General features: G+C 42.5%; 1 protein-coding gene across 2 annotated transcripts in view; it reads right to left on the bottom strand.

Annotated features, from left to right (window-relative positions):
• The window catches only part of LOC308284242 (multidrug resistance-associated protein 1-like), a 72,953-nt gene that overhangs the window by 19,443 nt on the left and 27,500 nt on the right, over positions 1–26,010 (bottom strand). For both annotated transcript variants that reach the window (XM_080724806.1, XM_080724807.1), the window contains 10 exons: positions 22,451–22,576; positions 20,386–20,447; positions 19,726–19,857; positions 15,937–16,152; positions 13,216–13,393; positions 11,846–12,007; positions 10,921–11,013; positions 7,363–7,566; positions 6,224–6,370; positions 4,786–4,873 (listed from right to left, as the gene is read on the bottom strand). In XM_080724806.1, the coding sequence (XP_080580932.1) occupies positions 4,786–4,873; positions 6,224–6,370; positions 7,363–7,566; positions 10,921–11,013; positions 11,846–12,007; positions 13,216–13,393; positions 15,937–16,152; positions 19,726–19,857; positions 20,386–20,447; positions 22,451–22,576 (1,408 nt within the window). The remainder of the gene's footprint in view (positions 1–4,785; positions 4,874–6,223; positions 6,371–7,362; positions 7,567–10,920; positions 11,014–11,845; positions 12,008–13,215; positions 13,394–15,936; positions 16,153–19,725; positions 19,858–20,385; positions 20,448–22,450; positions 22,577–26,010) is intronic.

Consider the following 26,010-nt stretch of genomic DNA (forward strand, 5'->3'; position numbering starts at 1 on the left):
TACTGGAGATGTGGCGCAACGGCATGGATTTCTACACAGTGAGGGCAATTCTTTCAACATAAGATGCTGCATTCAAGTTCAGGAGAGTTTTGACAAGGCAAAACTTGTCAAAACTGCCTTCAGGTGTGGCATGGAAAGAGGGCATTTGCATTCCTTTCACCATAGTAAAAACTGCATTCTTGGTCTGGAGCGGACACTTTTTACAGGGCAGGGGCTCAAGCCCCCTTTGATGTCTATGTGTGCACGTGCCTGGTGCAGAGTTAGAAAAGAGGGCATTTGCATTTCTTTCACCATACAAGTAAACCATAATAGGCGGAAGCAGGTGAAGCTGACTAACAGGGCTGGTACCAAAATGTTTAATAACCATAGTAAAATCTGCATTAAATGGTCACTTTTTTACAGACGGATAAAAGGGCAGGGGCTCAAGTCCCCTTTGATGTCTATGTGTGCACATGCCTGGTTACCATCACCAGGTGTGGAAAAGTACTCCACTTCAGTACTTGAGTTGAAGTATAGATACTCCTGGTGAAATATTACACAACTACGAGTGAAAGTTTGTGCTTGAGTTAAAGTATTCAAAAGTACAAATTACATTTTCTTTCTTTTTTTACCTTTCTTTCCTTCTGTATTGATTCTTTTCAGCCAACAACGCAACGTTACAATGATATATCAATAGTGAAAATAGCAGATCTTCATGCACAGTAACCTGTCGTGAGCTTGTACTGTAGATCTGCTATTTTCACTACATTTGAAATAGAGCATTTAAGTTGTTAAATAATAATGTAATTCCTAAATGTAGTGGAGTCAAAAGTACAATATGTATTTGAAGTGTAGTTGAGTCTCCAAAGTCCAAAGTCTCCTAAAATAAAAAAGTACAGAACTGATTACCACACTCTCCATCCCTTTCCTCAAGCTGAATTTTCAGATTATTTGAGAAATATGAACGCATTTGCTCTCACAAGCTCTGAATATAGTTTTCTTTTTTATTGGATTACACACCGCAAACAAATAGTTACACACAGCACTTACACTGTAATTTGCCTTGGGGTAGTGTGCGACACACACACACACACACACACACACACACACACACACACACACACACACACACACACACAGAGAGAGAGAATATAAAAGTACTCTTTTAAAATGTTACTGCATTTGACTTGAGGAGTAAAAATCTACATTGACTTTTTTGAAAGTAGCAGATCTACATGTTGCGATCCGACACTCTGTGAGCTTGTAGATCAGCCATTTTCAAATAGCTGAAGTATTAAATAGAGCTAATGTATGTTTTGTATTATTTAACTAGAAACTACACCGTGGCGGAGGCCAGTGGAATCGTTATAGACCGTTTTCCTGAGCGCTTCCCTGTAGAGAGAGCCGCCGCCATTGCCGCAGTGCAAGGTATGGAATATCCAAATCCGAAACAGATTTGCATAAAATCTGCAGACTGCAGATTTTATGCATGCTTCTGTACATAATATTGCTAGTTTGACCACTTCAAAAACGTAACTGAAAACAGCCGATGCATTGAGAGCTTGTGTAGAGAGGCAGTTTTTTCGCTGTGCAACGTGCTTCCACAATAGACATGCATGTCTTCTACTATGGAAATGGTTCTCAACTTGTGGGTCCCCAAATTATTTTGGGGGGTCCCCAGATGTTTAGCTAAATGTTAACATTATTTTCTCACTCAACAGTAAACAGACCAACATACAGTATCTGCACATTTCAAAAGTGACAATTTAAGGACTTTACAGTAAATACCTTTTTAGTAGCTCTGGTCACACATTAGTCAAATTGTCAAATATTAGAGGTAGAAACTGTGAAATTGCGAGGCGCTGTGAGCATGTAGATCTGCTACTTTCACAATGTATAGATCGAGTGCTCGTGCAGGATGGGGGGTCCCCAGTTAAAATATGCCTGAAAAGGTTGAGAACCACTGTTCTGTGGAATCCAAATGTCTGAAATCAGTTGTGGCGACTGAGAACTTTAATCCATGCGAACAGAAGCGACAGCTCCGCAAGACCAGAACCAACCAGTTCTTCCCAGTCACTTAGCCAGCCATATATTTTTGATGCCAATACTTTTGCATTTTACTTGAGTAAATCTTTGTATTTACTTGTAACAGTGTGTTGTCTTTCTACATGCGGTGTTGATACTTTTACCAAAGTAAAACATGTGAGTACTTCTTCCACCACTGGTAAAAAAGTATAGTGTTTGCCTCTGAGATGTACCGTTGTAGAAGTATAAAGTATCCAATTATGTATTTATTATTAAATACTCAAGTAAAGTAAAAGTTTCTCAAAGTACAGTATCCGAGTAAATGTACTTCACTTTCCACCACACACACACACACACACACACACACACACACACACACACACACACACACACACACACACACACATTATTATAGTTTTCCCCACATATAAGAGCCACAGCACACTGATGCTGTGTTGATTAAATTAGCTGTGGCCTATCATTATGTTGCTATAAGTGCCATGCAATTAAGGGTGCATGGAGGCTGTCATGCTGCAGCACTGCCGTGTGTGTGCGTGCGTGCGTGTGTGTGTGTGTGTGTGTGTGTGTGTGTGTGTGTGTGTGTGTGCGTGCGTGCGTGCGTGCGTGCGTGCGTGCGTGCGTGCGTGCGTGTGTGCGTGTGTGTGTGTGTGTGTGTGTGTGCGTGCGTGCGTGCGTGCGTGCGTGCGCGCGTGTGTGTGTAGGCTTTAGCAAGTGTCCAGTGGGTTTTGCTGAGGAAGCAGACATGTTTTATGGGTGTGGTGTGGACTGGAGCTTCCAGTGGGGATTCTGGTTGCTGTAGAAATTACGGCTGATCCCGGGAGGGTTAAATGCTTAATGTTTTTATCAGCCACAGTCAAATAAAATGCTCCAATAATATACTATAATACTGTATATTATTATGTAAACTTTATTGAACTTGGCTTGACAAGGTGTTCTGGCCCTGTTACAGATGTTGTCCAAAATCATGCAGATCGGTACACAGTATCTCTGTAGCCGTTAAATGGAACGGGTATTTCTTACATTGATGCTCCTACATATTATCATGCAAGCACCAGTTAAAGTTACTTTCCATCCCTCATATACTGTATGCACAGTGCACATCCCATAACCCACACACTGCACATCATTTTGGAGCTCATATCTTTGAACGGGTAAGGGCTAGTTAGATTAAAATGAGATTTGTAAAAAAAGAAAAGAAAAAAAAAATAATAATCCACCCAAAATGTGCGGCGTGTGCCGTGTGCCCTCCGCCCTGAATGCAATCCTGTAGTGCTTTGGGCTAAGCCCCGGATCGTTTCCAAATCCTAGCTGTACGTACGAGTATGCACTCAAAGCATGCATGCATGCTCGCACATGTGTGTGTGTGTGTGTGTGTGTGTGTGTGTGTGTGTGTGTGTGTGTGTGTGTGTGTGTGTGTGTGTGTGCGCGCGCGCGTGCACGCGCGGGCGGTGTGTGTGTGTGTGTGTGTGTGTGTGTGTGTGTGTGTGTGTGTGTGTGTGTGTGTGTGTGTGTGTGTGTGTGTGTGTGTGTGTGTGTGTGTGTGTGTGTGTGTGTGTGTGTGTGTGTGTGTGTGTGTGTGTGTGTGTGTGTGTGTGTGTGTGTGTGTGTGTGTACATGCATGAGTGCATGAGTGCATTTCAGTGTTCTCTGCTTACCGGGCAGGCACTTAACCACTTAAACCCTAGCATCCATATTCTGGGGAAAACTAACATGTTCAAAAACATTCGACAATTAAGGTCTGATATTTATACAATTGCTGCAAATTTTTACAAAACCTGCATACCCAGCCATTTGGGGCATCGAAGTTGAAAGATAAAATTAAGTCTGATAATGATGTACCATGCGTGATGTTCACATCAGGCCTACTTTATACAGTATTATTTTATTGCATGTTTTAACATTTTGGGCGAAAATAGACAATTTTACATTGAGTTTCCCTGGTGTCCCATAGTGCCCAGCTATCCTCTATCCCTCTAAAAGAGCCGTGTTGTGAGCTTGATGATGAGCTATTTTCAGCGAATGAAGAGGAACACGTTTCGGCACGCAGGCCTTCGCCAGTGTTATAGTGCCGAAACGCGTTTGTTAGAATGCTACTGCAGCTGCTGCTTCTTTATATATATATAAAAGACTCCTATTTAAAGTGAGTGAGGAGTGTATTTCTCTTCATATGTATCGCTGGATTCCGCACCCAAGAAACCCCAAAACCCCTCAGACTGCCCTACGAGTTGAGCGAACCTTTATTGAAGTGAGCTATTTTCAGCGAAGACATTCAACTCACCCACTGCCATATGAAAGGTTTGACGAGTTTTGGAGGCTGTCCAATACGCCAGTGACGAGTTTGAAGACCATTTAATTGATTAGATGCGGTTTCCGATTTATTTCACCTTGTAAAAAGCACTTCCGGCCTGGGATCGGAAATGGATCCATTTCCGGATCCGGGTAGGCGGGGCATAGCCGGTTCTCAACGGCCACACCCGGTTTTCATTTGTTTACAGAGATAACATGGACTCTGTTTTCTTTTTTAAATCAACAATCCGTAGACCGGCGTGCACGCACGCGCGCTGCATAAAAGCTAAGAAAACTACTGCAGTGAAGCAGAAAAGACGATTTTTAATCGGCGCAGTCAGTGAGTTAATGTACCGGTATATGGGGCGAAAACAGAAAGTGACTAGTACATAGAGCCCTGAGGGACTCTAGTGCTCAACAACGTACATTATGGGGCTTTAAGTGGTAAAAGCATCTCGGCTGTTCTCTGCTTACCGGAGCTGTAAGGCAGTCGCTCCACGTTGTCCGGCTTGAGCTCGTCCTGGCACAGGAACTTCCCCAGACGCTTCAGGGAGACGATGGCCTGCGCCAAGACAAACCGTCACACCGCAAGAAACCGTTACTCATCGGGCGGCTCCACTCACTGAAGGCTGACCTCCACACACAGCTTACGAACGCTAACTGTCATTATCTTCACGTTACCATGGCCAGAGGGATTATGTGAGGGGGGTGATTACAAGAATGTCTGACAGCAGGTTGAATGAATACACACTCGCAATATAGCTTTCGGAAGTCGGCGATATAAAAAAGCCACATGGGAGTCGGACTTGGGAGATTGTAATTGGTAATTGTATAACGTTCCTTTTATACCCTGGATTTAGGCCCGGATTTCTTGCACTAGAGTTTCTGTTTCTTTTCTTTGTTTACCACTGAGCTAATGGAGCCTGCCTGCTTGCTCAGGGGAGAAACTGGATTGTTACCTACAGGTCAAAGTTTGTGTCAAACCTGAAACAGGAAGGTCATCTCATACATAAACACATGATCTAAATGTCTCAATAGCAGAGCTTGGAGAACAAATACAACCCCGATTGTATAGGGAATATTATATAACATGCTCTGCCATACAGATGAGACAAAATAACATTTCATTCACTAAATGAAATGTACATAATATCGTTGATTTCTCAGATTTCCCAAAAGACTTTCTGTGAAAAGGTTCAAGCTTTATCTTCTGGTAGTAATCATTGCTATGGAGTATTTTTCCACTAACTGGTGTCTCCCTGTCTCTCCAGCTAAACAGAAAATACCTTTTCAGGTGGGTTGCAAATGTCTTAGGCCTAGAATTATTGAATGCTTTAACCAGTGAAAAATAGCAGATATACAAGCTCACAGCGCGGCACCGAGTGCCGCGCTGCGAGCTTGTAGATCTGCTATTTTTGAAAAAGTCGAGAAAATGTGTGCAAATCTTTGAATATATATATTTTCAAAGCGAACGTTTGTAACTCAAATTTTGCTTCTGGGGGGTCCCTGGAACTAAATATTTTGAGATGGGGGTCCGTGGCCAAATACATATCATTTTGGGGGTCCGTCACATGAAAAGGTTTGAGAACCACTGACATAGTAGTCTCTCAAGAACAGACTAACTGAGCTCCATTTAAGTGAAAAACACCTTTTCTTTGACAATGGCTGGCCAGATTGCTGACATAGGTTACAACATAGGTTTTTCAAAAAACCTTGGAAGGATTCAAAAGACACTTATAGAATCGGGTCACAATTCAAATTTTCAAGATTTTTCAAAAATAGCAGATCTACAAGCTTGCAGCGTGGCACTCGGTGCCGTGCTGTGAGCTTGTATATCTGCTATTTTTCACTGGTTAAAGCAGTCAATAAGTCTAGGCCTAAATTAATTTGAGGTGAATCCCTCTCCTCTCACCTGCATGGTGGTGCTCATGGCGAAGGGCAGTTGGCTCAGAGGTGTCTTCAGGATGTTGATCAGAGCCATGGAGACAAACACTTTCTGAGCGTCCAGAACATTCTTGTCGTCGATCAACACGTAGACCCCGAACATGGAAAATGCTATCTGCAATGAAATGCAATCATTAGCCTACTTTGCTTATCATCACACACAATCCAAGTAGTAGTAGTAGTAGCAGCGTGTCTAAGCATGTATTTGATTATTCCTGACTGAATTCACAACCATATTAAGCAACATATGGTTATTGTCTCTGTTGGGTGTCCAAAACACCCAGGATTCAAATTCAAAAATATAAAATTAACTGTCCAAAACCATTCCTTTTTTATTATAATTTATTCTTAATGAAAAATTAAGAAAATGTTGTGAGCTTGTAGATCTGCTATGCTGCTAGATCTGCTATGTATATCTGCTACAGTATATCTCTTGTCTGGAAAAAGTAGGGCGTTAATCAATGAAAAAGAATACAAAGTTGAAATATGGTGGTACACGGTTTCTGCCCGACATCAATGATATTGTGTCCAAAACTGTTACTTCTTAGGATTAAAATTCAAAAATAGCGAAAGTAGCAGATCGACAGAAGCTCCAAATGCTTTTGTGTGACGCTGTAGTATGATCACGCAGGGCATTGATTTACGAAAAAACACAAAAACGTTGTCTTATCGTATCTGGCCAGCAGCAACGATATAGTATGTTGGGAGAGTGTTTTTTGCAGGTCTTTCAGTCCGAGTGTATCAAAAAAGCAACCAGTTTAACATTCACCAGGTTAGCATTCACCAGCGTTGGCAGGTTAGCATTCACCAGGTTAGCATTCACCAGCGTCGGCGGGTTAGCATTTCCCCAGGTTAGCATTCACCAGGGTCAGCAGGTTAGCATTTCACCAGGTTAGCATTCACCAGCGTTAGTTTTACTGAGGTTAGGGTTAGGGTTAAGGTTTAGGTTTAGGTGTATCTCCGTCCCCCCGACTTTCGTCACCTCCGCACAACCAATCACAAGCTTCCGCTGCCTTAACCCAGTTGCCTTTTTGATACACTCGGACTGGAAGACCTGCAAAAAACACTCTCTATATCGTGGTGTGAGACTTGAAGCCACTTCCTCACCAGGAAGGTGGAGGAGTTGAAGGAGGCCAGTGAGACGGAGTAGAGGATCTGGGACTTCTTCAGGGCGTTGAGCTCCCTCTCCCTGAGGCCTCGCACGCGGTCCAGGAAGGCCCGCTCCCAGGCGTAGAACTTGAGGATCTTGATGCCGCTCAGGATCTCGTTCATCAGCTTGATCCGTCCGTCCGTGAACTTCATCTGGACCTCCTGAGGGGCATTAAGAAACGAGGAGGATTTTTTGAGGTTAAAAGGGGTACTTTCACATTAAAACACTGGCTTTTTTCTAGCACCCTAGGCTTGATTTAATATTTATATTTTTGATATTCATTTTGGATGCCCACGACGTGCCCACACGTCAAACTCTTAGATGTCTCCCAGTGCCCACGATGCATTTGACGCCTTGGTTATTGTTTTATATCCAACTTTAGCTTACTGTATGGGGCAGCCGCGGCTGAAGAGAAACACTCCAATTCCCCAAATGCAAAGGGTGATAACGTGACCAGGAAGCCCATTATCATTATCTACCAGCCGTTACAAAAGCACTGATGGCCGCGGTTGTCATTTTGAGTGAAAGAAAAAAATACTTTATTCAGATTACTTTTACTCTGAGCCTCCAAAATTCCATGGCAACTGGTAATTACTGGGGGCTTTACCGAGGCTTTTCTTCTTGAAATGCCTGGATCCCGAGGCTACTACCCCAAAAGGGGTTTCCGGATTGAAAGGCATAGTTACGTATAGTATAGACGGGTTTCTTGTTTACAAACATTGAGACTAAATGCACAGGTGACTGTATCATCTATCTATAAATGCGACAAATCTCTGTCTGTTTGTTTGTTTGTTTGTAATCCGCGTATCTCGAGAACCGTTCGTCCCACCGGCTTCAGATTCGGCACGCGCGTTCCCCGCCGCCGCGCGGAGTGCAGTGCCAGGCCTCGACCCGACCCGACTTGCGGTTTTCCGAAACCGGCGCGAAACGTTCGGAATCTCCTTATGCGGAGCTGATTGTTGACATCAGGCTGTTCCGGAGGAAATCGGCGCAAGCGCTGAGTCATTGTGACATCACTTCATAAAAGGCTCTGACATCACGTACGCCACATGAGTCAACACAAAATCTCTGTGAATGTGTATGTATGTATGTAATCCGCGTATCTCGAGAACCCTTCTTCCCACCGGCACGCGCGTTCTCCAGATATGGGCATAAAGTCTGACATCAGAGTTTTCCGCAACCGGTACTGTGTGTGCAGAGATCTTCATATATGGGCATAAGTGGACAAAGACAAACAGATGGTCAAAACGGGTCCTATGACAACAGGTATATTGGGGTTTGCATTAAAGGGTGGGGCATTCATGGGGTTTGCATTAAAGGGTGGGGCATTCATTCCCTATTTCAAATTCGGCACGTGCGTTCCCCACCGCAGCAGGTAGTGCAGTGCTCGGCCTCAACCCGACCCGACCCACGATTGTTTGAAAAAGCGACAGAAATCTCATATATGGGCATAAAATGGACGCAGATAAACAGATATCTCCATATATGGCATATATGGGCATACAATGGATGCAGAATCACAAAGATCTCCATATACGGGCATAAAAGGGACACAGACAGACAGATACAGAGATCTCCATATATGGGCATAAAATGGATGCAGATAGACAGATATCTCCATATATGGGCATATATGGGCATAAAATGGACCCAGAACTATAACTGCAGTGATCTCCATATATGGACATAAAATGGACACCGACAGACAGATACAGATATCTCCATATATGGGCAAAAATGGACACAGGCAGACAAATGGTCAAAACGGGTCCTATGAAAACAGGTATAATGGGGTTTGCATTAAAGGGCGGGGCATTCATTCCCTATTTACATTGTTCCGAGTTGGCCAGGTCGCCGACTAGCTTCTAGTGTAATCAATTCCTCCAATCCCCAAACCTGTTGTTTTGGGGAGCGCTCTGGTTTCATTGGCTAATTTTGGTACCGACCCTGCGCACGCATTTAGTTCTTATCAGTGTAAAGTGGACCAGAAACCCGTCCATAGGGCAAGGGTTCCCAAACTTTTTTGTCTCAGGGCACCCCATGAATATTTTGTTTTTCATCCGAGGCACCCCTACATTATATCGTTGTTGTCGGGTGGAAACCTTGTATGTCCAAAACCTTCTCTTTTTGTGTTATTATTTTAAAATAGTGAAAATAGACGATCTACAAGTAGATCTGCTATTGTGTGACACTTATGTATGATGAAGTAGGGCTTTTTGAAACTTGGAGATACAAGGTTTTTGCCTGACAGTGATATTCATAATTTTCACTCCCAGCACCTTATATTTATAGTATATTTTAGAGATGTTGTGAGGAAAACGTTGAGATTATAGCCATTTTGGTTAGAACTGACTGAAAATAACTTTGTACTTAAGTTTAAAACGATACTAAATATTTTTTCAAGTGCCCAAATGGATTCCAAATATTATCAAATTATCTCGTGGCACCTCTGGACTGCCGTCACGGCACCCCAGGGTGCCCCGTCACCCACTTTGAAAACCCCTGGTATAGGGGTTCACGGTCTAAATTGCTTATGGTATAAGTTAAGTTAAGTAAATAAAAAAAGCTTGTACATTTTAAAAGATGGTTTGCATAGAGATTACATTGAATTACCAAGCCAACCATTAGCTTGGCTTCTCTCAGTGTGAATGCAGCATATGAGGGATTTTGAGTTAAGGAACAGGCTAAAAGGGATTTTGAGTTAAGGAACAGGCTAAAAGGGATTTTGAGTTAAGGAACAGGCTAAAAGGGATTTTGAGTTAAGGAACAGGCTAAAAGGGATTTTGAGTTAAGGAACATGCTAAAAGGGATTTTGAGTTAAGGGATGAGAGAGAGAACAAACATCTGCAAAAACGGCAACAGCGTCGTCCTTTGTGCCGTTTCAGCTGAAATGTTTCTGCTGAAATGTTTACACACAACGGCGGCGGCGGCGAGGAATAACGTAGCTGCTGGTGCAACCTCTGCACTTTTTTTTTCCTACGAACTTCATGGTTGGTGGAGGCCAAGTGTAACGGCTGTCTTTACTAATTCTCCTAATGACGGGGGAGGTGCTGCCAAGCGCGGCGTATTTGAGTGGCAGTGAGTAAACAAAGAGCGTATCTGGTTTAACAAGCTTTATTTACTGTGGTTGTTTCTCCAGGGCAGATGGAAGTGGAGATGCACACTCATGGCACGCTAGCTCTCTATGTGAACCAGCTGGGAAAGACGCGGAGCAACGACACAAGAAGGACTTCATTTTTTTGGGGGGAAACACAGAGGGGGGACATTTTCTTAACCACTTATTAGAACATATAAACTTATATACTTGCATAATATTATAGCCATAAATACTTCTAAAGACAACAAATTATAGCCAAAAGAGCCAATCCACAAGCTGAGAGTGTGCGTGTGTGTGTGTGTGTGTGTGTGTGTGTGTGTGTGTGTGTGTGTGTGTGTGTGTGTGTGTGTGTGTGTGTGTGTGCGTGCGTGTGCGCGTGCGCGTGTGCGTGTGCGTGCACCAGTGTTCCTCCCCTCACCTGCAGTTTGCTCCTCATTTTGGCAATGAAGCCATTGAGAGGAAAAATTAGGATCACAGTGGCAATGCCAGCCAAGGCAGACGGGCCTAGATGCTGCAGAAAGAGAGAGAGGGAGAGCGAGAGAGAGAGAGAGAGAGAGAGAGAGAGAGAGAGAGAGAGAGAGAGAGAGCATGGAAAGAATATATAAGTAAAAATAAATTAGACAGTAATTCAGGACGACATGAACAAATTGGGAGTTAACCTGCCTGGAACATAGCGATTCCAAAGACTGCCACTACTCTACAGTATGTCCTGAGCCGCTCCGCCCACTGTGTACTGTGTGTAGGGTTGAATTGAAAAAACCTTTAGCAAATCCTTGAATATATATTTTTTCAAAGCAAGCTTTTTGCAACGCAAATCTGGGGGTTCCTACTAGGGAACAACATATTTTGAGATGGGAGTCTGCGGCCAAATACATGTAATTTTGGGGGTCCTTGACGTGAAAAGGTTTGAGAACCACTGATGATATATGTTTTCCAAAAAAAAAAAAACGCTTAGAAGACTTTTATAGAATCGTGTCAATACATTCAAAGACTTGCACACATTTTCACAATTTTCTCAAAAATAGCAGATCTACAAGCTCGCAGCGTGGCACTCGGTGCCGCGCTGTGAGCTTGTATATCTGCTATTTTTCAATAGTTAAAGCATATAATAATGGTTAAAGTAACAATGCGTTCCCGAGTCCTAAAGGATCCCAAAGCCTATAGCTATAGTGTGTTCACTATACCTAGTAGAGAAAGGTATCTGCAACAAAGCAGAAAGCCCGCAACACTCCAAGTTAGATGAAGGCTTTTAGGTGCACGGCTCAAAATAGCATATGAGGAAAGAAGTAGTCGCCAGCACTCAAGGAATCTCCTTTTCACATGATTTTATTAGTTCACTATACCTGCCAGAGGAAGTAGAGACAGAGTGCGATCTCGATGGGCGCCACCCACACGGCATTGAAGTACACCACGAAGTCCATGAGCTTCTGGGTGTCGGCCGACACCAGGTTGATGATCTCACCCACAGTGCACTGGCGCCGCGCCGCGTTGTTGATCACCAGAGACTGGCGGTTCACACACACAGATGCTACAGGTCAGTGACAAGCCATTGCTTCCTGTGCCTTGCAAGTTCTTCTAATAGCACTTTTATCTTAATAAAACATGATTGTTTTTGGAGCGGTGGAACAGCGCTCCCTATGGATAGCTTTGTGTGTCTCATGCCCTGTCCCGTCCAGTATAAATATCTGCAATGACAATGGGTGACCAGAAGAGGGCACTGTTGCGCGGGCTTGCCACGCCAGTAGTACAGTACTGTAAGCGATTATTGCTACCGTAGGAGACGGTGTCGCTGGTGAACGGAAAAGAAATGCTCCTTCCCCCACCGTCTCCTAAGGTAGCAATAATAGCGTACTGTAAACTACTGACAGACAGGAACAGATTGAGAAGGGCACTGTTGTGTAGACTAGATATACGCACACACACAGGGTATAGCTGCTCAGATTCACCGCTCCACTTCAAACCGAGGTTTGATTTTTTTAATAGAAGAGAAATGTGTACTGATCTAAACTAAACCATGTCCTGTAGATCTGATTCTGATGGACACACGGTTTATTGATGATGGATGGATCTCATGCCCTACTTTGCCCTATACTCACTGTTACTTGCGATCCTACCCTTCCCTCCCATAAGTAAAGTAATGTGTACACTCCATGTGTGCTCCTTAGTCTCGCGGGACAGACAATTGCCTCCAACAATTTTCAAATGCTTCTGTCATACAGTCTGGAGCAACGGAAGCTCTTAGAATGATCACGCGAAGTGGATGTGACTCCTCCTGCCTCCCCTTTCCAGTCGCACAAATGTATCCTAATATAAATCAAAGTCGTCTAAGCATACAGTATATAGCTTGCTGCTTAGCAGGCTGGCTACGTGAGACTACTGATGCTCCCCTATACCTTCCTATGGCGGCAGTCTTGACCCTCATGCCCACGGTGAATGCATTTAGTCAGCCACAAAGCATTGTGGGATCTGTAGTCCCGTGCCCCACCTACCTTCCTGTAGACCAGGCCCATGACGGCGGTCTTGACCCTCATGCCCACGGTGAATGCATTTTGTCTGCCACAAAGCATTGTGGGATCTGTAGTCCCGACGTGCCCCACCTACCTTCCTGTAGACCAGGCCCATGACGGCGGTCTTGACCCTCATGCCCATGGTGAATGCATCTAGTCAGCCACAAAGCATTGTGGGATCTGTAGTCCCGACGTGCCCCACCTACCTTCCTGTAGACCAGGCCCATGACGGCGGTCTTGACCCTCATGCCCACGGTGAAGCAGCTGTACATGTACTGGTGGTTGAAGAGCGACTGCAGGCTGGACAGCAGGAACATGAGGAAGGCGTACAGGTAGCCCTTCCACAGCGGAGCCTCCATGTCCCGCATGAAAGCTAGCAGCAGGCTGTTACAGCAGAGAGGGAGGGAGGGAGAGAGGAAGGGTGGGCGATATGGAAAAACACAATATCACGATATCTTCCGAAGCTGTATCACGATACACCATTTTACCATGATTCTTTTACACGTTGGTTTTTAGGTTATTTTTCAAGTTACTTAAAGGGCCACTTCACCTCTGGGACAACTAGATCTTATTTTATTGTTGTTTGGGACACAATCAACACAATCCTAATTAGTTATTCTTTGTGTTCAATCTGTGTTTTGAGATATTTTAGTATTTCAGCTGTGCTAGTGATGCATTTTGCATCATATGATGCATTTTGCATCATCATGCTGCATCATATGATGCAAAACGCATCACTAGCACAGCTGAAATACAAAAATATCTCAAAACACAGATTGAACACAAAGAATAACTCAGGATTGTGTTGATTGTGTCCCAAACAACAATAAAATAAGATCTGGTTGTACCAGAGGTGAAGTGGCCCTTTAACAAAAACTAGACTCTCTAGGTTCCTTTTGGGAGGTCTAAATTGAACAATTTACAAGTATGTAACTCTGACAGTATACAAATGAAACCAAACGGGTCCATTTGGTTTCATTTGTATACTGTCAGAGTTAAGTGGAGACCTTGACATTTTAAAGTTTGAGAACTACTGATTTAGACCAAAATGCAGGTTTAAATTGAATTCTGCAATGAATATCTGTATTAACGATTAAACAGGATTTTCTTCTTCAATTGTATCACGATTTATACGATACCTCTGAAAAGGCATATCGTGGAGACATTGTATCGTCTTAACGATAATCACCATATCGCCCACCCCTAGGAGAGAGGAGTTTGACATCCTTTTTCAGTCTTCTTTCCTTGCTGTCGGGCAGAAACCTTCCATCTACATATTTCAACTTTCATGTGTTAGCCTCATAGAGGGCAGTGGGGTAGATCAGGGGTAGATCGGCTGCTTGGCAACCGGGAGGGTCCCAGTTCGGCTGGTGCCTTGCATGGTTTTCTCCGCTGTGTGCGTGAACGGGTGAATCCAATGCACAATCTCCGTAAAGCGCTCTGGATAAAGGCGAAGCTATATAAATGCACCGTTTATAAAGTCATATTTTTATGGTTCTCCGAAAAGAAGACATGAAAAATCTCCTTCTGCCTTAGCCACTTAGGCAATCACGAGAAGAAAAAACAAAAACAGAAAGGACATTGTTAAGACACAATGAAGCAGCAGTATTAGGAGATTTCCGTAGAGTTATAATATAATGATATAATATTTGAAATATAAGAAGACAAGAGCTTGTGACTAAATAATAACTACATTGTATCCATTGTAAAACATGTGGTTCATCTTCCCTGAAAAACATACAATTGTGTCTAGTACACCCGACAGCGGGTGGGAAACAATACAAAGATCGTTGTATTGTTTTAGAGACAATTAAATAGCTTGACTTTGTATATTAACAATGTCCCACCCCAAACACATGGCACTCAGTTTACACACATTTGCACTCAAATGACCGCAATGGAAATGAGGCTTTTTTGTGTTTTATCCTTTTGACAGTTATGTACAAATATATGGTCATGTTCATGCATTTCAATCAAACAAACAAACAAACAAACAGACTTTTCCCCTCCATTGCTAAACTGAAATCTATTGTGAGCTGCACAAGTCATAGACTGTAATAATAAGTCTTACAGACAGTGTACACTGTACAGGGTACTGTACAACAGAATAACTTGACTTGCTAATTCCGGCCTAAAAGCAGCGAAATAATAATTAAAACAGTTTACTATCAGAACCTTCACAGCTTGTCCGTATCCGCCGTACGGGTAACGCCTGACACTGTGGTTCCCCTGACACATCACTGTGACATCACAGGTGACATCACAGTGATGTCAGCTACTCAGAGCAGGGATCTCCATATATGGGCATAAACAGGTGACATCACAGTGATGTCAGATACTCAGAGCAGGGATCTCCATATATGGGCATAAACAGGTGACATCACAGTGATGTCAGATACTCAGAGCAGCGATCTCCATATATGGGCATAAACAGGTGACATCACAGTGATGTCAGATACTCAGAGCAGGGATCTCCATATATGGGCATAAAAGGGATTCTGTTTGGGATCTCCATATATGGGCATAAAAGTGATTGTATCCCAGATGATGCCATGTTAGGAGAACCACACTAACAGAATCCATAAATGGCCAAGACAGATGGCCCAGACAGATGGTGCAACCTCGCCCTTTCGGGCAAGGTCTCTTTTCGCCCTTAGGCATCTTACTAGTAATAATGTCTCAGATTTATATAACACTTTTTCATGTACCCAAAGTCGCTTTACAAGAAGAAAAGGAAGGAACCAACTTTAATCATTAGGTTATCGATTAGGTTATCGATTTTTATCGATTAAAATCGATAAAATGTTAAGTGTGAGTTTGGGAGACATCAGCTGGGAAAGGCTATCCTAAAGCAGGTCTTGAGTGTGGTTTTGAAGGGACCACGCACGCACGCACGCACGCACGCACACACATGCGCGCAAACTGACCTGAGCACCTGAGGTATGGCAAACATGAAGGCGTCGTGGAACAGCAGACAGAGGGTGCCGGTGAGGAAGTAGGGTCCGAAGCTCCGGGCCAGGGTGCGGATGAGGTAGAACCCGGAGCTCTGCTCCCTCCTCAGCTTCTTGAGCAGCTGGGTCTGCTCCGTCAGCCTGGTGGCCCCTGACGAGCACCAGGAGGCCCCGCTCACACTGCGCTCGTTCCTGGGACAGAGACAATATAGTCATAGGGCTGTCACCTTTATGGCATTTTACATGACGATTAATTGTCACTCAAATTTATTGCGATTAACGATTTAATTGGGTTTTTTGTTGTTGACAATTATGTTTCTGTCTGGCTTGTAGGCTTTGAAGTTTCACAAGGCAGATATGACACATAACTTAATATGTAAAGAAATGTCTGATATATGTGACGACTTAAAAACTTAAAAAATAACTTTGATAGTGGAAATAGACAATCTACTCACAACGTGTCGCATCGCGACACTTTGTGAGCTTGTAGATCTGCTATTTCCACTATTTTCAAAAATGAAAATAATATATTATGTAAACGATTATGACAAAATAATGATGGTGGCCGGGTGAGGCCCCAGAACATACTGTAATCATCAGAAGACGGCAAGAGTGCAGGTACAGATGTGGTCCCCATTCCTTTTGTGATTTTGTCACAGTACTTTTGCACAAATGATTTGCTTATAGGAACCGGAAGCCACTCCAATTAGCATATCTCCTCTGTAAAACTGACATGTTGCCCTTATTCTGAGATGAGACAGTGGTTCGGAGAGCATCACCATTCACCATTTGGTTGGTAAATGCTGAAGCCAGGAGGCATATATATACTGCATACCTGATAACCGAAGGGACTTCATACTGTATCTGTGCTCATATCCTTCAGAAACACCACGATACACCATAAAAACGTTGGTTTAAACATGAGGACTCAAGGGAGATAATATTTTATATTCTCAACAAAAGACTGGTGTCTAGTGTCTACTGTCTACATATCGACAAGAAAGAGACAAGAAAGTGGTACTGTCAGCTAGGGCATTAAGGCCACTGTGGCCTCAGTTTATTCCATTAGGCCAAACTGAGGGGTAACGGCAGCCATGGCCTTCATGGCCTCCATGAAATTCCTGCCCTGGTGCCAGTACTGCTGGTATACAGCCTCTGTTTAAGCTAATCTAAACTTTGTAGTATGACCGTGTCACCACAATATTGTGTTGAGCAATCCACATTTTTATGACAGCCTCGCGTTGTGAGATTGTTGATCGGCTATTTTCAAAGTCTTTGCCTCTTAAATTATTTGACAATTTGGCCAATGTTTGACCAGATTTTATATTATAGTTTGATTGCTTTTGATGCAGTGATTGCCTTTTTCTTTCATTTTGAGGTATTATAAAAAAGGTCTTAAAAAGTCCTTAGATTGTCCACCAAATATCATGTGGGGGTCCCGACCCCCAGGTTGAGAACCCCTGCTGTACAGGACCGCTCCCTTTTCATTGTCTAGATCAGTGGTTCTCAACCTTTTCAGGCCGCGACCCCCAAAATAATCATATTTTAACTGGGGACCCCCCACCCTACACAGGCACTTGGAATTGTAGGGGTTGAGGCATTACATTTAGTTTGACTTGATCTGTTCCATAGTGAAAATAGCATGTCATGTAGATCTGCTATTTTCAAACTTTCTGCCTCTAATATTTGACAATTTGACCAATGGTACTAAAATGGTCTTTAAAGACCTTAAATTGTCACTTTATAAATGTGCAGATACCCTGTATACATGTATACTGTATGTTGGTCTGTTGAGTGAGAAAACAATGTTAACATTTAGCTAAACATCTGGGGACCCCCCAAAATAATTTGGGGACCCCTCTGGGGGTCCCGACCCACAGGTTGAGAACCACTGGTCTAGATTTGGTGCTCGAGCCAACAGGAAAACTGCCCTGGAATGTAACTCGCCAACTACCTGTCAATCAAACAAGCTGTTAACTTTACAGAGCTAAAAAAATATATATCCGTCCGTCCGTCCGTCCGTCCGTCCGTCCGTCCGTCCGTCCATCCATTCATCCATCTTCAACCGCTTTATCCGGAGTATGAAACATAAAAAAACATTTTAAAGTGTGGCCTGTATTGAGAAATAAAACTGGTGTAAGCCACAACGGCATTGGTGAGAATGGCATTCACAAAGGTTTTATGAGGCAAGGAATGCACAGTATATTCAAAAATATAAAATATAAATATAGACAGTGCAGCCAGTGCAGAAACTAAAATGACAGCATGCAAAAAAAGTGTTTGACATGAAAAACATTAAAGGTGCTGTAGCCTAAATACGTTTCTGCTTAAAGTTAAAGCTTTTAAATAACAAGTTCACATCAATGTGTTGCTTATTAGGTATGAATCCACCATTCAGAGCATTAATGTTACATTTTAATTTAAAAGAAACAAGTAAAATAAATAAAAACAGTAGGTGTCATGAATCCTTTCCTTTATTAGTCTTGTCCCCTGTCTATCTGTGTCTTCGCTCAATGTAATGTGTTGTAGCCTATCCATTCATGATTGTATCACTTGTTCTCACCCTAACCCTAACCCTTTATCAGTCAGTTTCAACAACACAATATTTGCCAGATTGCCAAATCCACCGTTGTCATGTTATGGAAAACTTTCTGTCAATAAATTCTGTACTGGTGAACATTTTTCTAAATGTTCGAGTTGGGAAGTAGGCCTGGGGCCAATTCTGATATCTTCACAAATTGGTACCACCCAAGGCGACGTACATTTTTTAAATTTTTGACTTCCTACATGTCTCTAGTTTACATTTTGGTATGATAACCCTTTCTGAGACCCAGCTTAATTGATGTTATCAGCCGCTAGAGTCGGTCTCCCATCGACTTTCTATACAGGAGGAAAATACCCAGAAAAAAAAAAGAAAAGATCTGGGTATTTAAGTAGGATGTGAGGGGTTTGTCATGATGCTGATTCCATTGCAAGCATTTGTTTTGCACAAAAAACATTCCTTGGGCTACAAATGGCCCCAGAATGCGCCCACAAAACTGATGAAACTGATGAAAAGGAGACCGACTCTAGCGGCTGATAACATCAATTAAGCTGGGTCTCAGAAAGGGTTATCATACCAAAATGTAAACTAGAGACATGTAGGAAGTCAAAAATGTAAAAAATGTACGGTCACCTTGGGTGGTACCAATTTGTGAAGATATCAGAATTGGCCCCAGGCCTAAAGGGCTTGTTGTAAATCACTCAACGGTCCAGCTGTTTCAAAATGGCACATAATGCAGGCGTGTTTTTCGTTCCCATATACCGGTAGGTAAAGAGAATAGTAATCACGCATGGACCAAATACCTTTTTGAAGACAATCTTTCTGCTGTTTCTGTGAGCTGCACTTAGGTGCCCGATGGGTGGGGGATGGATGTCACGTATCGCCACTGTCGGGCAGAAACCTTGTATCTCCAAGTTTCAAATGTGTATGTTTTTTTCATCAAGTAAAGCCCTGCTTCATCATACAAGGCCACCGCACAAAAGTAGTGAAAACAGCAGATCTACAAGCTCACAACGTGTCGTGTTGCGATGCGTTGTGATCTGCAATTTGTGGGCAAATGTTCCGCCCCAGGATAATGGAGGTTGAGGATATTTTGATTATCGCTATAATATCGTAAATCGTGATTTCTTTGGTCAAAATAATCGTGATGTAAGATTTTCATATAGTCCCATCCCTACTCCTGACAGATGGGTACAGTAATGTATATACAGTAGTATTCTTACTGCTGAAGCTTGGCGTACTGCTGGGCCCAGTCCTTCTCCAGCTGTGAGATAATCTTCTCTGAGCTGTCCTCCTCCCTCAAAGACCACAGGTCCTCTGCCTGCAGAGGAGACCGGTAGCCCTGCACCACCAAGCTGACAGAAAAACAGAACTCTTTGAACCACTGTTTGAAACAGTTTAAACAGTATTTCTTTGGCCTTTGGAAAACACGTAGCAAAATGTTGGAATATGATTAAAGATTTCTAAAGCCAAATGTCTGAAAACCACTTTATTAAATAGCATTACAATTTACAATTTAAGCATTTAGCAGATGCTAGCTCTTAATCCTGAGCGAATTACTGTAAGCAAAGACAACACAAGGCAATCAGGGATCATAGGTAGAACCTAGCTATCATCATGTCTAAACAGTAGAATAAACTAAATAAACTAAATAAAATCTATCATCTATACACACTATGGGATGCCTGTGTCTACAAATGACCTGTCATCTTTCTGCATACTGTAACATGCTATCTAAATTACATTTTAGCCTTTGCATAAGACTGCATGGTCTCCAAGGCTTGGACAAGAACTACAGCAAGCGCTACGGCCATTGCTGATAATGTGGTACCGGTATACTGTAACTACATTTGATATTAGTTTCAGTATTAGACAAGCCGTACCTGCTGAACCACCAGAATAAGAACTTGGAGAGGAAAGATGCATCATCCACTGGACATGGGTTCTGACAAGAGAAAAGGCAAAAGAAAGGTGTTTTGTACCAGTGGAACAGGGGTCGTCAACAGGGGTCCTCAGAGTTAACTAAAGGGGCCAAATCTTTGTGTGGTAGGAACCTTTTTTTTTTACATTAACCGCGTCAACCCTATACTGTAACATCCCTATTCTGAGAGGAACATTGGCCGAAAATAACCGTGTGACGTTAGTCTTGTACTACGGACATGGTGACACACAAAACAAGACGTAGGAGCGGTTAGCAGTAGCACCGCACAAAAACAAGCCCAAATTCACTTATTATGAGCAAACACGGCAACGCTGGTAAACAGGAAACCCATTGCTAAGGGGCTTCATGTCTGCTATACAATTACAACACCGCTGGTTCTCAAATATCTTGATTTCAAGGACCATTATAACTCTGAGAGTTACAGACATTTAAAGGTCCATTTAGAACCCCTAACGAATCAGACCGTTAAGAAGGAATCGCTAAGGAACCGGAATCGTTATAATCCTGAAGGATTCCTCCAACCCTAGCCATGGCTGCACCAACTGCAGTCTTTTGAGGACTACTCTAACATTTACAGTTATTCATCTAATCCTATGGTCAGTCACTATAGTATTAAAGGACCAGTGTGGCATCCTCCTGACCTCAGTCTGAACACACCACACCAGCTCATAGATGCTCTCAGAGTGGTGATCATCTTTTCATTATGTGAAAGACTGCCTTATGAGGGAAAAGAGGTTCAAAAGCAAACTGAATTATGATTATCCTGATTATGTCATAATTGCTTAACTGTAGGCTATGCTCTTTAATTCTTGCATTTTCAAAAATGTTGAAAGCATCCGAGTCATTTTAGATTTCGGCATTGGCTATTCAAAAATAGCAGATATACAAGCTCACAGCGGCACGCTGCGGGCTTGTACATCTGCTATTTTTGAAAATGTTTTGAAAAATCTTGAAAGTGTTAGTTAGAAGGCATTTAGTAGAATCGGCCTCAGGTCTTAATGGGTTAAAGTACTGTACTAAAAAAAAAAAAAGAATCTCAAGCAATAAATAAGCTTCTCATTTACTTGTAATAATAATAACTGAACGCTACTTTCCGTCCCTGCTTGCCAACTGCATGACACACAGATGCATAATGTGTGGTGGGAGCTAAAAGACTTATGATCTCATATTAAGCAGCATAGCGTTTGTTTTATGTGTGACACAGCACATGCCCACCCTTTTAAAGATAAACTTTCAATAGTTTATAGCAGGGGTCTTCAACAGAGAGTTTTCTTTTTCTTATTACATTAACCATTTGAACCCTAGCACCCATATTCTGAAGAGAACTTTAGACAAAAGAATTGCAGATCTACAAGCTCACAAAGCCTCGCCTAGATTGGCTTGTAGATCGGCAAGCTTGTAGATCAGGCGAGCTTGTAGATCGACAAGCTCACAACGCGTCGCAGCAAGGCGCGTTGTGTACTTGTTGGTCTAGTGGGAGCACAATACGGATGCTGGGGTTTAAGTGGTTGGTTATATTATAAGTAGGGATTAATTCTTATTGATAATGAGCACCTTATCGATCCTGCTTATTGAGACAGGCTTTTATCAAGCCCACTATTAAGCCTTTTTGAATATTTTGTGGAAAGACGTGAATTTGATCTCTCAATCTTTTTTTTTTATTGTCCAGTTGTGACTCTGAGTTTGTGGCTGACCACTATCTATGAAGACGACAGTGACAAAAGTAACGCATGTTACCATTAAATATCATTAAACAATCATTCATTAGTGTGCAATAAGTGTTAAATGGCTTTATATTATGAATGGTACTGTAATAATTTCTTAATCGCCTCTTGTCTTGATTGTTTAAACATGACGTCATGGGCTGCTATGCTCGATGACAAGCTTGATAAGCCCAAAGCTTATTGATACCGGGTACTCAATAAATGTGTTATCGAGTTCGTAGTGGACCCTTGTTTCGAGTCGCAAGGTCACGCCCCTCTGCCCCTGTGCAACCTAACCAGTACCTTGACATAAGCACGCTTGGCCGTGATGGGCCTCCGGTCCGAGAAGCAGCTGAGGACAAGCTGAGCGAGCTGGAGGGAGAAGTAGACGAAGAAGGCCACGAAGCGCATGGCGTCCGTGGAAAACCCCTGGAAGAAGAAACAAATGACACCCATAAAAAACAGCTTTAAAGACCACATGCCACTGTTTGCACTTACTGTAGCACGCAGTCTTAGGCCAATGGGACCAGAAAACGGACAGCGTTGCCAGAGAAAACAGGACATTAAAAGAGAACTGAATGTTTTTTTTGAACACCCAAAGACGCTACGATCGAGGTTTTGGCCCGAAAGTTCATAAACAGCTGCTTTAATCATGATGTAATATCTAAATAAGACTTTAAGTCTGCAGCCGGGACCTAAAATTGGAGCAAAATGATGGAGAGTCATGGAACCTAAATCAAAATTACCCCTAAACAGCACTTCTGTGAGAAAAAAGAAAAAAAGACGAGGGGAAACACCGCTTTCAACCCTATGACGCATTTATTATGGAGATTTCAGCTACTTAAAAGATTTTTTTTCTTCTCCAGGCGGAAAATGGAGGAAAGCAGTGTTTTTCGTTCCCATATAGGTAAAGAGAATAGTAATCACGCATGGACCAAATACCTATTTGAAGACAATCTTTCTGCCGTTTCTGTGAGCTGCACTTAGGTGCCCGATGGGTGGGGGATGGATGTCACGTATCACCATTGTCGGGCAGAAACCTTGTAACTCCAAGTTTCAAATGTGTATGTTTTTTCACCAAGTAAAGCTCTGCTTCATCATACAAGGCCGTCGTCGCACAAAAGTAGTGAAAACAGCAGATCTACAAGCACACAACGCCTCGCGGTACGAGGCGTTGTGTGCTTGTAGATCTGCTATTTTCACTAGTTTAGTTCATTTTTAAAATGATAAATACAAAACGAACGGTATCGGACATACAAGGTTTCCACCCGACAACAACGATATGAGACAATGTAATTTGTGGCAGAAAGGGCAGACAGCCACAGGCCAGGCATTCAAACACAAATTATTATACTTCTTTTTTTTTTGTGAACAACAACAACGTGCGTTGTGTCTGTCCCAGTGTGGTCACTTCCCAAACCCAATCACAAAACACCTCCCAAACGGTGTGCGCCGAGGCATGCCGGTGTGTCCATGTGTGCCTTGTTGGGATTTTATGACAACCGCACGTTATTATATTGCAAATACAGCTATACCTCAACTTCAACTTTATTGTCACACGACAGGTTTAGGGGTGTAAAGAAATGGGTGAAATTATCTTTAGTCCCATCATTTGTAGTTTTGAGGAAAGGGAAGAATAGAGAGAGATAGGAAAAACAGGCCAAATATTCCTGAAATTTGACATACAAAAAGGTATTATTTCTTTTAAATGTACTATCAGCATTGTGTGTACATTCATCATTTCCCATAACAGAGGCACCAAAAACCATTGAACCATTTTGAACCTGGTGTGTATATTTTGGGCATGGCATTATAGTCATGGCATTAGGTAAAAATTGCCAATGTATCATGTAATTTACATTTGAAATGGGGCAAGTGGTTAATTCATAATGTGCTTTTTCCCTTCCAAGAAATGTAGTGGAGTCAAAAGTAAAATATTTGACAAAATGTATTTTCACTGTGATTACAGGTGTAGCCTTGAGATTCTTACAGTACGTATTCATTGCTGTGCCATATACAAGGCACAATCACATCTGAAAACCAGACTTTAATATCTGATCTGTTCTGTTTGACACGTTTGTTCAGCTTTCAAATAACCATCATGTGATGAACCCGATGACATCCAGGCACACCACCACTGCGTTGACATAATGTCACCTTGAAAATATTTTTCTTTTCCTCTTCAATTTCTTAGCAGTTTTCCTTCACAGACACTGCAGTAATTATACGCTTCACAGACAGTAATTGTCTCATAGATTACTGATGCAGCTTTGTGGAGGGTCTGGGTGTGGGAGTTGAAATACACAGTAGCCTATACAATGTGGCTTGACTGTTTTTACCCTCAAACTACTGGGGATAGATTGTTTATGTACACGTGTATACATAGGCGATTTTAAGGGGTGTCTATGGGTGCACCCCTGTCTGTTATTTAGCTCTGGTGGCGAATTTGGTGGTGAACTGCTCCTAAAGCCCTCTCTCTTAAATGTATTTTACACACAAGTTGTTGCAAAAATAAGTACACAGATTATATAGACATATGCTCATGGTGTCTAGAAAAAGCACAGTTTATATTGTGTTACGATTAGGTAAAAAATATACCTTATAAACCCGTTAAAACAACAGGATAAACCGTACAAAATCTGAATATTTTCGCACGCGCGCAAGCGTGCGCGCATGAAGAACCCAGTCTTGCACCCCCTGCTAGAAGAGGCTAGAATCGCCTATGCGTGTATACATCATTTTTTTTTTTTTTTCAAAGTGTGTGCTGTGACGACTACCCAGGGGTTCCGCAGAATACTTTGATATTATTTTGAATTGATAAGTATCACTTCAGTTTAGACCCACTATACCTAAATTGCACTGTACTTGGCGTGTTTTTTTTTTGTTTTTTTTTATCTACACCAATGTCACCAAAACTCTTCAAAACGCTTCAACACCCTTGGAGTTACAGTAAAACATTTGAAGTTAACTTACGAATGTTTAAATCCACCCTGGTGGCCCAACGCTGTAAGCACCTGTACGCTTCTCCCCCTGCATTTGACACGGATTGCATTCACACCAACAGTGAACCGAACTCTGGTGTGCTTGTAAGCGCAACGATTCATGCACCGATGGCGGAGGAAACCATGCATGCAAGGCACCATGCATTAACCTGCACATCGGGAGCAATTAGTGTTCAGTGTCTTGCTCAAGGACACTTCGACGCTAACTCTGGGGGAGCCCGGGATTGAAATGGGAACCTCACACTCTATCGGCCACTGCCGCCCCTATACAGTAAATAGAATAGACCTACGCGTTGCATTGGAACGCGTTGGGAGCTTGTAGAGCTGCTATTTTGAAACATTTTGAACTTTTAATTTTGGTACTTTAAGTAGGCTACATTTTGATGCCAACACTTGCATACTATTACTCAAGTACCTTTTGAATTCTGGACTTTTACTTGTAACAGTGTATTTCTATATTGCAGTGTTGTAAAACATTTGATTTTCCACCACTGGCTGCAAATAAGCTGGTTTCAACTTCAGATATGATACAAAGCTACAAATATGTGGTGTATCTTTGTATCTGCCAGTGTGTGAACGCAGCATAAGTAGTTAATTCGTATTGCATTTTTGTACCGGGGAGACACTAAAATGTCTCTTTTGGGTCTCAAGCTGCAAGGGTTTGGGAACCCCTGGTTTATTTTCCGTTTTAGAGATCCCAGGTATTCAGTTTTTAGGTCCTGCTGAAACATCCTTCCTTCCGTAGCGCTCGCTTTGCTTCCCACCGCTGGCCGCTGCCATAAAACGGTTATCTCATAATGTGGCGTTGTTTTGATGTACGTAGGTTCCCTCTTTCATTCATGACTTTGAAAAGAGGGGGAA

Source organism: Nannobrachium achirus, assembly GCF_963921795.1.
Source record: "Nannobrachium achirus genome assembly, chromosome: 4".
NCBI classification, from domain to species: domain Eukaryota; kingdom Metazoa; phylum Chordata; class Actinopteri; order Myctophiformes; family Myctophidae; genus Nannobrachium; species Nannobrachium achirus.